Consider the following 17,512-nt stretch of genomic DNA (forward strand, 5'->3'; position numbering starts at 1 on the left):
GGGCTTAATATGGTGGAATTTATTTTTTTCCCCAGTGATGGCGGAGGTCTGTTGGTGCAGGGTCAAAAACTGGGGTGTAAGGTAGTCTTATATGGCGAGACCATGCCCATTTTAACGAGACCGTGACCATTTTAGCAAGGCCATGTCCCCTCATCGTTTTGTTTCTTATATCTATGGGGGGAGGGGGCGGCACATTTTTAAAACTCGTACTGGGAGCCAAATTGGCTAGAAACAGCCCTGCCTCCATCCTTCATATCAACTATACATTCAAGGCCCATATAGAGCCAAATAGAGATATTAAGATCTGGAATGAGTTTGGAAATGGCCTGTTGGAAAAGAACCACAGTAGGGCGGGAGTTATTTTGACCTTTGTGCAGTCTTCATCAAGGTGACACACACATAAACTGATACACTTGTTTTGTTGTTTTTTCCTTTTATGAAAATCACAAAGGACAACATTGCGGATTTCCGTGTTGAAATTTATGAGTTTTTACAAGTTACTGTATGGTAATTTATTGTGCACGATATTGACAAACTGTATATGTGATTGCAACTAAGGGTTTTATCAAACATTCTTCTTTGTTATTTTAAACCGTCAGATGTACAGTATATGGTGACACCGCAAAAACAATATAGAAACCAGCGCTGGCTGTATAAATTCAAACAATATGGACGTTCTGTTATAAAATAGATAATATACAATTTATTAATCAATACACATTCAGAAAAATATATATATAGGGTATACACATTAAATAAAAACTATTGGTAAAATAGCCATTGCCATCAAATTGAGATAATTGATAGTGCCATCAAATTAAAATACTGAATTCTCAGCCAATCCACTATCATGGCTCTTATAAATAAGTCCTCATTTGGCTAGGAATTCCTCCAAAGGATAGCAGTCAGCATATAAGCAATAGATATTACCAGAGATCAATTAGGATTGTCCCTTCATGAGCTCTCAGCCTTAGGGATTATCCATTTGTGGCCAGAGGGGAATCCAAAAGAAAAGTGCTTAGTTGTTGATGTGGTGTCGATTCTCAATTGCAGGCTGCCGGCTCTCAATAACAAGCTCTACGCGTTTCGCTGGTTACAGGACATCCAGCTTCATCAGGAGCATAAATGACATATATAAGGTGACACATCTTTGATATAACCTATTGTAGCTGCTCCTGGGTGTACAGGGGTTTACTCTCATTATTTTGTATAGTGATGCCCCTTTATATGTCATCAGAGCTGACTCATGCTTCTTTATATGCCATTACCACTCATGCCACCATCACCTAACAGAGAACACCAACATGCGGGCAGACTGCACCATTTGCCATAAAACTGTAGCACTTACATTACAATTAAATACCTTGGTTTGTGTAACAGAGACAGTCTAGGACTCACAATCTGGGCCATATTCTCCCAGAAGATCCAGGAGACTGCTGCTTTTTCGAGTAGTCCCCAAGAGCCCTGGAAAGGTGGATGGATCTCCTGTGTCTTGCCCACATCCTAGGGAAGTGGGCAGGATGGGGAGAGAATACTGGAAATCGTATGTCTCTAGAGAGGGGACAAAGGCGATATGGCATGATGCATGTCATTTAGCCTCACCCCCCTTAGCACAAACCCAGTACTCGCAGTGAACAGCCTGTTCCTGCCCTCAGAGTGGACATTGGCAAGTATCCTCTACTCTAGACAGTATTGTTATGAATCCTCAATGTGATTGTGACATGATCACAGAGGCTGAATGTCCTGTGAACTCTGCACTACAGTATAAGGATGGAGTGAGTTTATTTAGCCTTCCGCTACCAGAGGCAGACTATATTTTACAATCTATTTAACTATTCACAGATTTACTTTCTCTTTGTCCATCATGTAACATTAAAATTCTAAACTCATTTTGGGAAAAAAACAATTAAAGGGTTCAGAAAAAAGATATTATCGTATCCTATGTGCAACTGCACCACTTAGCTAAGACTTTAGCATAGCAGCCAGGGCTGCCATCAGAAATTGTGGAGCATGGGACTGACAAAATAAACAGGGCCCCTCCCAAAAAAGATTCTGCCCCACTGCTCCACCCTATGTGATGTCATACATTGTGACAATACATATAGGTGGAGTGTTTCGGGCCTACAGGAATGGTTCACAGAGAGCTGATGCGCAGGGGAGGCTTGTTTTAAGAAGTAGTCCCTGCACATCAACCTGCCATTAATTCACAGACTGTTTCAGCTTGACAAGTACTGGCAGTAGGAGCCAGAGGTGGGCCCCTCTCTGTAAGGGCCTGGGACACCAGTCCCCACAGTTGCCCCCTTGTGGCTGCCCTGATAGCAGCAGCCTATAGACTGCATAAGACAGTGAATGACTGAATTACTTTAACTAGTGGTAACTGCAATGCACATTCAACTCAATGACTGCACGACACCACGCCACTGTGTCACTGGCTGACTGGAACATGCCACCTACAGGCTGTGAGTGAGTGATTAATTTCAATCTCTCAGGAAGAGGGAGAGCCAAGCACCAATCACCGGCTGCTTTGTGAGGCTGTGACAGACTGTCCAGGATTCCAACTGTCCGGACACTGGGCAGTCTGGTATATTTCTGGACTGTCTGAAGTAATCCCGGATCGGGGGCAACACTAGACGTATCCATTCCTAACCATACTATTAGCAAATGAAGTAGACTTTATTTCCCATTACACCATCATAAAAATGTTACAAAATGTTGCAGAAATAAGGAACTACTTTTGGTGCACTAAAGTGATGAGCCGGGTAAGCTCGATATTACAGTACAGAACACTTCATCTGTTTCCTAAAAATTATGTCTGCATTCTGAAAAAGCAATGTACATTGTAGATTATATAGATACACTTAGGAGTTAAATATATCACCCATACATAGAGCTTAGTTACTTACATGCGTCCCCTATCGTCTCCACTTTATACACATCATAGTTGTCAATTATGTCATCAAATGTGGTGTAGAGTTTGTTGAGAAAGTCTACAACCTGGTAAGGTGTGCTGGAGCTGGACAGTTGTGTGAACCCAACAATGTCACTAGGAAGACAGGAAAATTATATTTTTATAAACAGGAACACATTTTACATATATGTATACATTATCTATCCATAATGCACAACTGTTGTTATGTAAAGTATAACCTCCTGTAAATAGTATCTGTATAAAAGGGGAGTTTTGATCTAATTACTAGTAAAAGAGTATTCTAATGTCATTTACTCACTGTTCATTAGGTAAAACTTGCGTATCATAAGGAATAATGCATCTACATAAAATACCCAGCCTCCTGTCTTGCTCTTTTTATTGGTCTCAGAGCTCCTTACTGACTTCTAAAATCTATACAATTTCATACCTCCCAACTTTACCTTGGAGGTTTTTAGGCCGCCCTGAAAATGGGCGTATCCTCTGTCATGAGGGGTGTGGCCTCACCCACATGGGCGTGACCTCGCCAAACGGACCTTTTTCCAGCCTTTTTGGGGCGTGCCCAGCACTCCCCGAGCAGCTGGGCAGCCCTCTGCTCCCCTCCTAGCACTGAATACATGCTATGCACATGCGCACAACATGTATGCAGTGATCACCAGCTGCTTTGCCCAACTGCCACCCCGCATGTGGGACACTGCTGCCAGCAGGAGGGATAGTGGGACAGTGTCTGAATAGCGGGACTGTCCCGCTGGAATCTGGACAGTTGGGAGGTATGAAATTTACAGTAGTGAGGGTCTGATTCTAATCTGGAAGTAAATAATGATTAAAAAATAACCAAGTAAACTGTGCACCTGGGCAAATTCATGTTGCATTGTAGGTGGTGTAGATGTACTGTAACATATGCAGATAGATTTAGATTTGGGTGGGGTATGTCCAACAGAAATCTAAACTCCACTGTAAAAACAGAGCTGTCTAAAATTTGTGGGCTACAGCATGTGCAAAAGCAGCAAATATTTAGTTACCCCTTGCATTGCAACATCATTTGTTCCAGTTATAGAGCTGCTTGCTTTTTTTGCTTTACTTCCATATTGGAATTAGGCCCTGAGGACTTTGTGGGTCATTCATATCTGATCGCATGCTAGCTTTTTTCGCTGCGCTACGATGAGGTCAGAACTGCGCATGCGTATGCACCGCAATGCGCAGGCGCGTCGCTCGGGTACAAAGTGGATCATTGCTGTGCGATGGGTCTTACGAAGAATCGCACAGCTGATCGCAAGGAGATTGACAGGAAGAGGGCATATGCGGGTGGCAACTGACCGTTTTCTGGGAGTAGTTGGAAAAACTCAGGCGTGTCCAAGCGTTTGCAGGGCGGGTGTCTGACGTCAATTCCGACCCCGGACAGGCTGAAGTGATCGCAGCGGCTGAGTAAGTCCTGGGCAACTCGGAAACTGCAAAGGATCTTTTTGTACCACTCGGCTGCACATGCGTTCACACACTTGCACAGCAAAAATACACTCCCCTGTAGGCAGATCGCAGCACTGCAAAAAACTGCTAGCGAGCAATCAGGTCTGAATTACCCCCCTTTATCCCATGCATCTACTTATAGTGGGTGCTTGCAGGAGACAACCTTCATATAGACAATGTTATCACTGGAACAAGGGTTTATTAGGTGGGGTTCACTACGGCTGGCCGGCGGTCGGGCTCCCGGCGACCAGCATCCCGGCGCCGGGAGCCCGACCGCCGGCTTACCGACAGCGTGGCGAGCGCAAATGAGCCCCTTGCGGGCTCGCTGCGCTCGCCACGCTACGGGCACTATTTTATTCTCCCTCTATGGGGGTCGTGGATCCCCACGAGGGAAAATAAGTGTCGGTATGCCGGCTGTCGGGCTCCCGGCGCCGGTATACTGAGCGCCGGGAGCCCGACCGCCGGCATACAGAAGACCACCCTATTAGGTGAGCTCAGGACAAGGACAGTAATACAGAATAAGGGGGTCTATTTACTAAGCATTGGAGAGTGATAAAGTGGAGAGTGATAAAGTGGAGAGAGATAAAGTATCGGTTAATCAGCACCTAACTGTCATGTCACAGGCGCGATTGAGAAATGACAGGAGCTAGCTGGTTGGTTTGTAGTTTCTCTCTCTCTCCACTTTATCACTCTCCAAGGTTTAGTAAATATACCACAAAAATTACTAAGGGTGGATATTTTCTCAGTATCCTCTTTATTAGGTAAAACAAATAGCATGCTTGGCACACAAGGAGAGAACTATATTAACCAGTGCAACAATTCTTGTTTGTTTACAATCTCTGGGGTACATAAGCATGCCACCATAGCACAGGCTTTATTTTATTACATCAGTACTGACACAAATGAGCTGGCATACATCTCTAAGTCACTGGTGGTTTCTGATTCACTGAGCCCCTCTTCTTCCATTGATCCCTCTACACATTCAGTGCTTTCTCTCCGACTATAGTCTTTTTTTTTCTTTCCGCTTTTTCTAAGTGTAATCTCTTAGGGGCCCATTTCTCATTGCATACACCTGTTCAGTGGTTAACTGCAAATATTATCACCTGAATGTATTTACTACAGCAGGCATCTCCAATACATACTGCGATCCCTTCATTCCCACCGGCAACCGCGTCCCCCATAGGTTTCTATGGGGAATGTGATACTGCCTGATTTAACTATTTTCCGGAATGCAAAGCATTCAGAAGATTGGCCCCAGAAGCTACTGCCATGTTAAGATGATGTAGCCTGCTGTAGCCTATGGGCTACACTTTGCAACCCTCTGAGGTGGCCTCTGTGCTTGTGCAGTCAGTGACAACCACTCATGCGCCGAAGCCCCGGCAGACCTCACAGCACGTCACAGGGATGGGCTCCTTTCTGAGCCACTGCCCCTGCTGCGGCTGCGTGTTAACACATTCACCCAAAGTGATTGCTGCTAATATTGCGCCCAAATCACATTGAATATGTAATCAATGATAAATGAGCTCCTTACTCTCTCTCAGTTTTACTTTGTCAGTTCTGCATTATTTTTATTTTTTTCTCAATGCGAAAATTTTACAGCATGAGTACACAGGCAAATGTACAGTAGCTGGTAATATCTATAAACTTAAGGTGTGTACACACGGTGAGATCCTTGCTATGGCCGATTTTGACTATGCTATCTCCCTTGAACTCCCCGGAGCCCAGCACCACCGATTTTGACTAACTTTTCTTGAGATATGGACTATGGTGGTCATTCCGAGTTGTTCGCTAGTTGCCGATTTTCGCAACGGAGCGATTAAGGCAAAAATGCGCATGCGCATGGTACGCAGTGCGCATGCGCTAAGTATTTTAGCACAAAACTTAGTAGATTTACTCACGTCCGAACAAAGAATTTCCATCGTTGAAGTGATCGGAGTGGGATTGGCAGGAAGTGGGTGATTCTGGGCGAAAACTGACTGTTTTCTGGGAGTGTGCGGAAAAACGCAGGCGTGCCAGGATAAAACGCGGGAGTGTCTGGAGAAACGGGGGAGTGTCTGGCCGAACGCAGGGCGTGTTTGTGACGTCAAACCAGGAACGAAACGGATTGAGCTGATCGCAGTGTAGGAGTAAATCTCGAGCTACTCAGAAACTGCTAATAATGATTTAATCGCAATTCTGCTAATCTTTCGGTCGCACTTCTGCTAAGCTAAGATACACTCCCAGAGGGCGGCGGCCTAGCGTGTGCAATGCTGCTAAAAGCAGCTAGCGAGCGAACAACTCGGAATGAGGGACTATGTGTGCGTACGATTTTGGCTTATGTGAGATTTTGGCTTATGTGAGATGTCATTGACATGTGAGATGAACTAGATAGTACACCGATCTAGCAAGGATTGACTTGCCTGCACAGTCTATCTTTTCTTGTGATACCGACCTGGCGGGACCGCGCATCGGGATCGAATCGGGATCGCAAGGTGACTTTCACCTTGCGATCTGCACTAACCTTTCTTGAGATTTTGACTATATAGTCAAAATCGAAAGGATGTAAGTGAAGTTACTATTTAACACTTACTAACCTGGAGGAAAACTAACATATTGCTTGCATTTCAGATTTGCTAATTAAAGGGCCTAATTCAGATCTTATCGCAAAAGCAAAATCTTTTTTTTTTTTTTTTCATTTTTATTCCATAACATATCGTACTCTTCAGCTACACTCCTCTCACTACTCTTCAGGGGGGTACTCACGGAGTGATCGCTGCTTAAAATCTAAGCAATCTGACTAGATTGCTTAGATTTTAAGCAGTGATCTCTCCATGTGTACCCCCTACAGCGATAGCGATGCGCAGCCCCGCGCATCGCTATCGCTGGTGCTAGATTGGCCTGCTGGGTGAAATGAGCGCCCCCCCCCCACCCCGCTCCCCCTGCACGCTCAGCACACATTGCGCTGTGCTGAGCGGTGGGAGAGATGTGTGCTGAGCGGTTCGCTCAGCACACATCTCTCCCCACATCTGCCAGTGAGTACTGGCCTTTCCACTACACATTCTGTTCCTTGAATGCCCATTGTTCAGCTAGGACTGAAGGGGATGTAGGGGAATATTTAGCAAAGCTTGCAGAGAGATACAGTGGAGAGTGATAAACTACCAGCCAATCAGCTCCTAACTGTTATTTTTCAAACACAGTCTGTAACCTGGCAGTTAGGAGCTGATCAACTGTCACTTCAATCTCTCTCAACTTTTATCTCTTGTAACATTTTGATAAATACCCCCCCCCCCCCCCCCAATGTTTAATCAATGTGCATACTTAGAAGAAGCAGCACTTTACATGGGTATGGGTCGTTGGATAGACACAACTTAGGTCGACACTCATTAGGTCGACCATGGAATGTCAACATGCATTAGGTCGATGGACAATAGGTAAACATGGTCATTAGGTCGACATGTACTAGGTCGACAAGTAAAAAGGTCGACATTAGTTTTTTTAAACTGTTTTTGGTGTTGTTTTCTCCGTAAAGTAACCGGGAACCCAAATTAGTGCACCGCATGGCTCGCTGGGCAAGGTGCCTCGCTCTCAGATTACCATTCCAATCATAGTCCACGTGGATTGTTAAGTATGAAAAAATAAAATAATTGAAAAAAATGTGAAAAACTCATGTCGACCTTTTGACCTGTCGACCTAGTACATGTCGACCTAACGGCAATGTCGACCTAATGCACATCGACCTAATGACATTGTCGACCTTCAGTGGTCGACCTAATGAGTGTCGACCTAAACTGAGTCGATCTAACGACCGTAACCCCTTTACATGAGGCGAATAAGAAAAAAACCTTATTCCCTATGCTCACTTCATAAGGGCTTGATGAAGGTTTTCTATTGATACAGTATACTCCAACAATAGCCCAAGCAGAAAATCATTGCCACCAATGTCCATTACCTACAGATAAAGGTATATTTACAATAACCAGAGACTAGAAGGCGGTACACATTTGACCACAGAAAAGGGCGGCAGATGAGCACACAGAAATTTGCAGAAGAATAATCAATACCCCCCTGTATGAAAACCACTTGTCTCTCCCATTGCCTGGGGATCTTGACATATACACACTTGTCTACTTTTCTTGGATGTCTATCCTCTCGGATCTCTCTAGACCTTTTTTATTAAGTCCTTTATAATTATTATATAAAATATATATATTGAAGGAGGAGGCGGAGGAGGAGAAGAAGAAGAATATTATCGGACTTCCGGTTTCGGCTCCCATGTGATCGGGAGCCTGGCGTGAGAGCTCCGTTGCTACCCCGGCCAGCACAGCAAGCAGAGCCGCGCTCGCGGACACAAACCCGGCGGTTCCTCCACCTTATGGAGAAGTTTCTCACCTCTTCCATGCCGGAAAAGCAGCAAAGATCCCGCTCTGAGCGGCGCTGGGCAGAATCCAATATGGCCGCCACACCGGACACACAGGATGGTCCGCAGCTGGATGATGGGTCTCGGCCTGCCTCTCCCGACCCTGCAGCCCCAGTCTCATATGAGGATGTCGTGAAAGCTATCAAGGTAACGATGGGGCCCCTCATGGACACACACGCTGCTAAGTTAACGCAGGTGGCACAGGACATTAAGTCTCAGATGAAACAGCTGTCCCAGAGGGTATTAGTCACGGAGCAGAGATTGGGGGAAGTGTTCCAAGATGTAGCAGAATTGAAAACGAACGCTGACACTATGCAGAAATCTTATTACCATGGGGGTCATTCCGAGATGTTTGCTCGTTATTTTTTTCTTGCAACGGAGCGATTAGTCGCTAATGCGCATGCGCAATGTCCGCAGTGCGACTGCGCCAAGTAAATTTGCTATGCAGTTAGGTATTTTACTCACGGCATTACAAGGTTTTTTCTTCGTTCTGGTGATCGTAATGTGATTGACAGGAAGTGGGTGTTTCTGGGCGGAAACTGTCCGTTTTATGGGAGTGTGTGAAAAAACGCTACGTTTCTGGGAAAAACGTGGGAGTGGCTGGAGAAACGGAGGAGTGTCTGGGCGAACGCTGGGTGTGTTTGTGACATCAAACCAGGAACGACAAGCACTGAACTGATCGCACTGGCAGAGTAAGTCTCGAGCTACTCAGAAACTGCACAGAGAAGTCTTTTTGCAATATTGCGAATCTTTCGTTCGCAATTTTGATAAGCTAAGATTCACTCCCAGTAGGCGGCGGCTTAGCGTGTGCAAAGCTGCTTAAAGCAGCTTGCGAGCGAACAACTCGGAATGACCCCCCAAGTTATGAATAAATTAGACGACCTGGAGAACAGATCGAGGAGGAATAATCTTAGGGTCATGGGCCTAGCAGAATCTCTTAAAGGGCCAGACCTATACCGTTTTCTACAGGAGTCTCTTACGGAGTTACTGGACATTAAGGATACATGTGCAGACATGGTAGTGGAGAGGGCCCATCGTCTCGGACCGCCCAGGACGGGTCAGAACGCGAGGCCACGCGTGGTAATTTTTCGTTGTTTAAACTTTCTGCATAAAGAAGCTATTTGGTCTGCTTCCAGGAGACACAGAGCTCTGGCATGGGATGGTAGGGACATTCGTCTCTTTCAGGATTACTCCGCAGAAGTCTCCAGAGCCTGCAAGGATTTCTCCCAGATTTGTTCACGCCTGGTCCAGGAGGGCAAGAAATTTGCACTGCTGTACCCTGCACGATTACGGCTCTTTGAAGGGGAATCATTTCGTGACTTTTCTAATGCGGCTGACGCAGCTGGCTACCTGTCTGAAGGAAGAAAGTCGGGACACTCATCCTCTCCTGCTTCTCCACGTTCCGCATCATAGGCCCTGTGCTGAGAGATTCACGCGTCACTTGATGAAAGGCTTGGAGGTTCCGGATGGGACTGCTTGCATGCCTGCTATTTGTATGGTATCCATATGCGGGGAAAAATTTGCTTAAGTGATACTCATCCAGTTTACAAGTACTAAACACCCTCTTTTCCTTAGTCTCAGTTTAGTTTGCTCAGTTGGGCTGGGGGGAAGCTGGGAGTTTCATTTTTTCATTGAAGGTAGCTATTGAACGGGGTGTGCTAGGGGTAAGCACGCCATGTTTGAAGTTAACATTATGGATTTCTAAATGGCTGGAAGTCCTTATTTCTTGGATGATGGAGGCGAGTTGCAGCCTCCTGTCCTGCTCTGCTTTTTTGTTTCTATATGTTGTTACCCTCTCTGTGTCTTGTCTAGTCCCCCCTGTATGTTTGCTCAAGTAGCGTGGTGGGTGGAGCAGCGGTGGCTGGACCGCCATTGCATTTATGTGCTCGTCATTACTTCACTGGGTCTATTTAGATTGGCTGTATGTCGTCTTTAACGATTAGCACATGGAACGTGGGGGGTATTAACTCCCCGGCTAAGAGGAAAAAAATTCTTATGTATATGAACAAGCTCCGTATGGATATAGCTCTCCTGCAGGAAACGCATCTCCTTCCTCTAGAGATGGCCAAACTTAACACACTTCGGTGGTCACTGTTGGCCTCGGCCCCATACTCCTCTAAGGCACGGGGGGTAGCCATATTGATTAGACAGTCTCTTTCTTATACTGTTCATTCTGTAAAGGTGGACCCGCAGGGTGGGTATATTATTGCAGACGTCACAGTAGACTGCACACGCCTATTGCTATGTAACATATATGCTCCAAATAATCGCCCCAAAGGGTTTTTTCTAGAAATGCTGAACAAACTGTATGGTCATATAGATTCCAACATTGTGTTAGGGGGGGATTTCAATGTGGTTTCGTCTCATGTTATGGATAGGAATGTGGCTTCCAGTCGAGGGCTTATTGACCCTAAAGTGGGTGTTAACTATATAACCCGCCGGCTGCGGGTGGTGGATGTGTGGAGGGCGTGCTATCCGCTAGAACGGGACTATACTTGCCTGTCAGCTGCATATGGTACGCTTTCCCGCATTGATTACTTGCTGTTGTCAGAACATATGTTCCCTAAGGTTATGGATGCTGGGATCGAAGCTATAAGTATCTCGGATCATGCCTTATGTTGGATTAAGCTGGCGGTGCAGGTGGATAAGGGTCCGGTGCGGCAGTGGCGGTTCCCGGCACATCTGGCTAATTCATTGAAATTTCGCAACATGTTGGAGGCTGCGTGGCTAGATTATAAGAGTAATAACGCAAGTTATGAGTCCGAGAAGCCTCTGACATTCTGGCAGGCATCTAAACCCGTCATGAGAGGGGTAATTATGTATTACTGCGCACACAGGGATAGGCAATTAGACGGCTCATACTTGGAAGCCCAGGCAAACTTAACGACTTCCTTTCAGAGGTTTAAGCATTCACCTACTCCAACTAATAGGGCTGATTATAATAACAAAAAGGCCGTTTTTGATAATATTCTGAATCACTTAGAAGCCAAGCACACTTTTTATAGGTCTGCTTCTTTTCACAGATATGGTAATAAACCGGGGAAATTAATGTCCTTCTTATTGAAAGGGCGCCATTCTTCCTCAGTAATTAAATCCCTCCGCACTAGTGACGGTAATAGGGTCAGGTCTAATGCCAAAATAACGGAGGTGCTGAGTTCTTTTTATGCCCAACTGTATTCTCAGCCTCCTAGTAATCTGCCCAATAAAGAGGCCTTTTGGGCTAATATGAGTTTACCTCAGATGTCTGACAGCCAGGCCTCATCCCTTATGACACCCATCTCGGGGGAGGAGGTGGAGAGGGTGATTAAGGCACTGAAGACTGGAAAGGCACCGGGACCGGACGGCCTCTCCAATGATTATTATAAAATCCTAATGCCCCATATAGCCGGGACACATTGCAGGTATCTTTTGATGAATTACTCTCCTGTCGGGCCCTGCCTGGTTTCTTTAACTCAGCGTTCCTCAGGGTGTTGCCGAAGCCTGGCAGGGATCCGGACCTCCCGGAATCTTATAGGCCTATTTCCCTGCTTAATACGGACTATAAGCTGTTTACCAAGATATTGGCTGACAGGTTAAAACTTGTATTGCCCTCCATTGTCCACCCAGATCAGTCGGGATTCATTTGGGGCCGCCAGGCGGTGGTTAATATAAGAAAAGTCTTAACAGTAATGCAGATGTTACAGTCTTCCTCAGATACGGGCACCAATGTAATTTTATCACTTGACGCCGAAAAGGCATTTGATATGGTGACTTGGGACCATTTATTTGATACCCTACATAGGTTCGGGGCCCCGTCAGCCTTTGTAGAAATGTTGGTCCGCCTATACACAGACAGGCCACGCAAGTATTAGGCAATGGCTATATTTCTTCCCCCTTCTACCTCCAGAGAGGCACCCGTCAGGGCTGTCCTCTATCCCCTCTACTATTCGCCCTGGCCCTGGAGCCACTGGCGATGTCCCTCCGTGGCGCGGCTTCCTTTAGAGGCATTTTGGTGGGCAGGCTGGAGGTTAAGATAGCGTTGTTTGCTGACGATATGTTGCTATTTATCGCTGACCCCAGCAGGTCGATAGGACCTATAGTCTCCATCATTGATAGCTTTGGATCCTTTGCGGGTTACAAGGTTAATCTTTCCAAATCAGAACTCATGCCTCTATCGGGAGATGCGTCCTTCTTTAATAGGCACCCGATATTGTCCCAGTTCCCTAGGACCCAGAGGGCTCTTAAGTATTTGGGGATAATGATACCCACATCACTGGAAATGTTGTATACAGTTAACGTTGCCCCGGTCTTGACGGCTGTCCGGGCTCTCCTAGACGGGTGGGTTCATTTGCCCTTGTCCTTGCTGGGAAGGGCCACGGTCCTTAAAAGTGTAGTGCTCCCGAAACTCTCATATATTTTGCAGATGCTGCCATTAAGCCTTACAAAAAAAGACTGTAGGTCTGTAAACTCCATGTTCTCTAAATTCTTATGGGGGGGGGGGGAGGAAACCAAGGATTTCTTATGCTAAACTTCAGATGCCAAGGGCGGAGGGGGGGCTGGGGATTCCAGACTTGGAAGCGTTTAGTAGAGCGGTGATGTTCCGCTATGTCACAGATTGGTTATGGCAGCGTTCTTGTTTTACCAATTATACATTGGAGGAGGAACTGTTTGCCCCCTTCTCTCCCAGAGCCCTCCTTCACACCCCAAGGAACAAGCTGCCGGCATCACTCAAGGCGAATTTTATCCTTTCAGATACTCATGGAGCCTGGCACTATTCCAATTCAAAATTACATAGAAACCCGGCCTCCTCTCGTTACACAACTTTCTGGGGGAATCCCTGCTTCAGTCCTGGGCTGGAAAATGCTAACTTTAAGCAGTGGCGGGAGCGGGGAATTTCGTCTATTAGAGACGTATTTGACCCTGGGGGAAGGCATATGCTCTCCTTTGAGGAATTAAAGTTCAAATATGGTATAGCAAACTCAAATTTTTATATGTACCTGCAAGCCCGACATTTTGTCATTACTATGGCTGTCCCTATGACCTCGCCAGACAAACAGGATCCGATAGCCACTCTCCTCACTCTCACGAATGCCTCGGCTTATCGTTTATCTTATTATTATGACCATTTACAGGTGATACAGACGGAAAAGCTATGGAAACGTACGGTTTCTAATTGGGAGGGGGATGTACCGGACTTCCCGGCGCAACCAATTCTACTGAAATCCTGTCAGTATACATTTAAATATCTACACTCGGCTCAGCTTCAGGAAGTGTACTTTAAGTTATTACACAGGGCTTATATAGCCCCGGCCCAAAGAGTGCATATGATCCCGGATGGGAATAGTGAATGTTTAAAATGCCACATGTCAAGGGCCTCCTTTTTTCATTGTTTTTGGACATGTAGGAAGATTGCCACGTTTTGGAACAAAGTTATTGTATTTATTAATAGACCTCTCTCATTGAGGGTCGCCAGAGACCCCATAGCTTGTTTATGCAACTGTTTTGAGGGTTGGCCTCTTGGCCCGGATAGGAGGCGAGTTACGCCCATTCTCACGGTCATCCTCACGGTGGCTAATAAGGTTATTTTGAACCATTGGACGAAGAAGTCATCTCCCTCTTTGGGGGAATGAAAAAATGTTCTTTTACGGGTTCTCTATTTCGAGCGCCAAGCCACCTTGCCAGACATTGAGAGGGGAGTCGCTCGCTTCTACTCGAAATGGGAGCCTTACATTGACAGTCTAGACATTGATACACAGGGCCACATTGAAAAGCTCTTTGAAAATACCTCCTGGGTTCTTCACAAACATGTAGATGCTAATTGATATGAGTTAATACCTTGCTATATTGAGGTTGATGGGCACATGGAATGGGGTAATGTATGTATGTATGCCACGCGACTAAGGAGTGAACTGTCTTGTCTTGTCGTCCCCCCCCCCCCTTCCCTTTTCCCTTCTTGTGTTATCCCTTATTATTTTATGATGTTTATAAGTGGGTGATGACAGTTTACAGTGTATAAGTATAGGATATGCGAAATTAAGTGGTACGAGTTGCAAGGCACAGAGACACTCGCAGTACTGTTAATGCTGAAATGTATGTATGTATCTTGGCCATTCCTATCTTTTTTCATTTTTGACTCACCACTGTATGTAAAATTTTATATTATAAAAATGAGAAAATAAAAACAGTTTTACAAAAAAAAAAGAAGAATATTATCAGGGCCTTGATGACTGACATATCAGGGCCGACCTTCAGTGATTCTTGCCATAGCACACTGGTAGCCAAATAATTTAAATCCTGCCATTGTATCAATCCCAGCATTGCGTAGTGCGAGAGAGGCCATGAAAAGGCAATCTGTATCATCAAATCTCCCCAAATCCAGTTACACAAGCACATATTTACAACCCTAGTAGGTTCCTATGAAAGGCATACTTATTCGCACAATCCTACCTGAAAAATACAGTTGCACTGGTATAACTTTGAGCTTGTGAAGGTTTTCCTTGTCTCAGATCATCGGCAACCTGTTTTGGCAGCATGCCTTAAGATATGAAAGAATAAGTATCATTGCGATATAAATATTATAGGTTCTGTTAATTTGACATATTAGTAATCACCAATTGTTTACCACAAAAAAAAATCCATGGTCTAAACTAGTAAGACTAAGGGGTCTATTCATGAAGCAGTGAAAAGAGTGGGCCAGTGGGGAAGATGAGCCTAGTGTTCTTAATACAGGGCACTGAATACACTTGGGGCCTAATTCAGACCTGATCGCTCACTAGGGGTTTTTTGCACTGCTGCGAGCAGATAGTCGCCACCCATAGGGTTGTGTATTTTTGATTTGCAAGTGTGCGATCGCATGTGCAGCCGAGCAGTACAAAGAAGTTTTGTGCAGTTTCTGAGTTGCCCAGGACTTACTCAGCCGCTGCGATCACTTCAGCCTGTCCGGGACCGGAATTGACGTCAGACACCCGCCCTGCAAACGCTTGGACACACCTGCGTTTTTCCAAACACTCCCAGAAAATGGTCAGTTGACACCCACAAACGGCCTCTTCCTGTCAATCTCCTTGTGATCGTCTGTGCGAATGGATTCTTCGTCCATCGCCCAGCAACGATCCGCTTTGTACCCTTACGATGCACCTGTGCATTGCGGTGCATACGCATGCGCAGTTCTGACCTGATCACAGCGCAGCAAAAAATCTTAGCGTGTGATCATGTCTGAATGAGCCCCTAGATTCAATAGGGGAATTCAGTTGTTTTGTGGGTGCCCACTAGAAAAATTCAATTCCTCCCCCCCATGGCGCCCATAAGTGTCAGGTAAAGCCACGAAAAGCATCTAAACCTGTTTAAACACCCAAACTGCATATTTATTGCACATTTTAGCTCGTAACACATGAGGGGGCACTGTGTGGCATTCTGTGATCTGGGAGGCATTGTGTGGAATACTGCAATCTGGGGAACACTGCAGATGTGTCCCTGATCATCTTAAGGTTTATTTGTGGCAAATGCGACTGGTTTGCCATAAATAGTGTGCCCCCGAGTGTGCGTGGGCACAGGCGCATGCATTCGCTTCCACTGAAATCCGTGGAGCAGGCGGCCGCAGTAAGATGCGTATAATCACTGCCGTGTGCGTACACATCACAGCAAGCAATTATATGTAGGATGAGCAGCGACTCATCTGTATGTGACATACTACGATCTTGGGGTACTGTGTGGCATACTGTAATCTGGAAGGCACTATGTGGTATACTGTGATGTGGGGGCACTATGTGGCATACTGTGATCTGAGGGCACTGCGTGGCATACTTTGATCTGGGGGACACTATGTGGCATACTGTGATTTGGTGGCACTGTGTGGCGCACTATGATACTTTGATATGGGGGGTGCTGTGTGGCATACTGTGATCTGGGTAGTGTTGTATGACATACTGTCATCTGGTTGGCACTGCATGGCAAACTATTATTTGGGGGACACTGTGGCGTGCTGTGCTAATTTATCTAGCACCTTCTAGAAGATAATAGCTAGACTCTGATTGTTTTCTACGGTCAACATCTCCACTACTATAATTTTACTGTGCATTGTAAGGACCATTTAGAGTCACCTGCCCTCAAAACAAGGTTACAATCACTATCTAGGAAGAGATGCAAGGAAGCTTATGCTGCCAGTGTCACCTGTTCCTGTAAGTGGCACAAACTTAGAGTCAGACACAGGGGGCAATAGGGGTCATTCTGACCCTATCGCTCGCTGCGAGTCGGATCTTTGCCGGCGCCGCAGTGCCGTTGTTCCCTAGCGATCGCCTCTGCCTGATTGACAGGCAGAGGTGGTCGCTGGGCGGGAGGGGGCTGGACGGCGGCGTTGGAGGGGTTGGGCAGCGGCAGCTGCGTGATGTCACACGCAGCCGCTGTGACCTGGGCAGCGAAGAGGTTCTCCTGGCCAGCCGCAGGAGCTGCGCTGGCCGGGAGTTACTCATCAAATACAAAGGTGTCAAAGTCAGAAAAATATCTCTATGCACACTACCATATTTGCACCTCACACAGGTCCGTGCTGCGCATGCGTACGCTCTCCCGTACGTGCGCATACTCACAGTCGCGGGCACCCGCAGGCGCACGGTATGCGTATTTACGGTAGAGTTTATGTGATCGTAGCGTGCGACTCAATCATTACATATTTTCACTATATAATGTATTTTGTAGATCATGGTCCCTTTGATAGATTCTGAAAGTTTGGTTAATATAGAATGTTCGTGGACAGA

At 45.9% G+C, this 17,512-nt stretch overlaps 1 protein-coding gene across 1 annotated transcript in view; it reads right to left on the reverse strand.

The window, feature by feature from the left end:
- Positions 1-17,512, reverse strand: part of LOC135036375 (atrial natriuretic peptide receptor 1-like) — a 213,144-nt gene that overhangs the window by 32,577 nt on the left and 163,055 nt on the right. The window contains exons 18-19 of the mRNA XM_063954446.1: positions 15,213-15,300; positions 2,904-3,043 (exon numbers count right to left, since the gene is read on the reverse strand). Coding sequence (XP_063810516.1) covers positions 2,904-3,043; positions 15,213-15,300 — 228 coding nt within the window. The remainder of the gene's footprint in view (positions 1-2,903; positions 3,044-15,212; positions 15,301-17,512) is intronic.

This window comes from Pseudophryne corroboree, chromosome 1, assembly GCF_028390025.1.
Source record: "Pseudophryne corroboree isolate aPseCor3 chromosome 1, aPseCor3.hap2, whole genome shotgun sequence".
NCBI lineage: Eukaryota > Metazoa > Chordata > Amphibia > Anura > Myobatrachidae > Pseudophryne > Pseudophryne corroboree.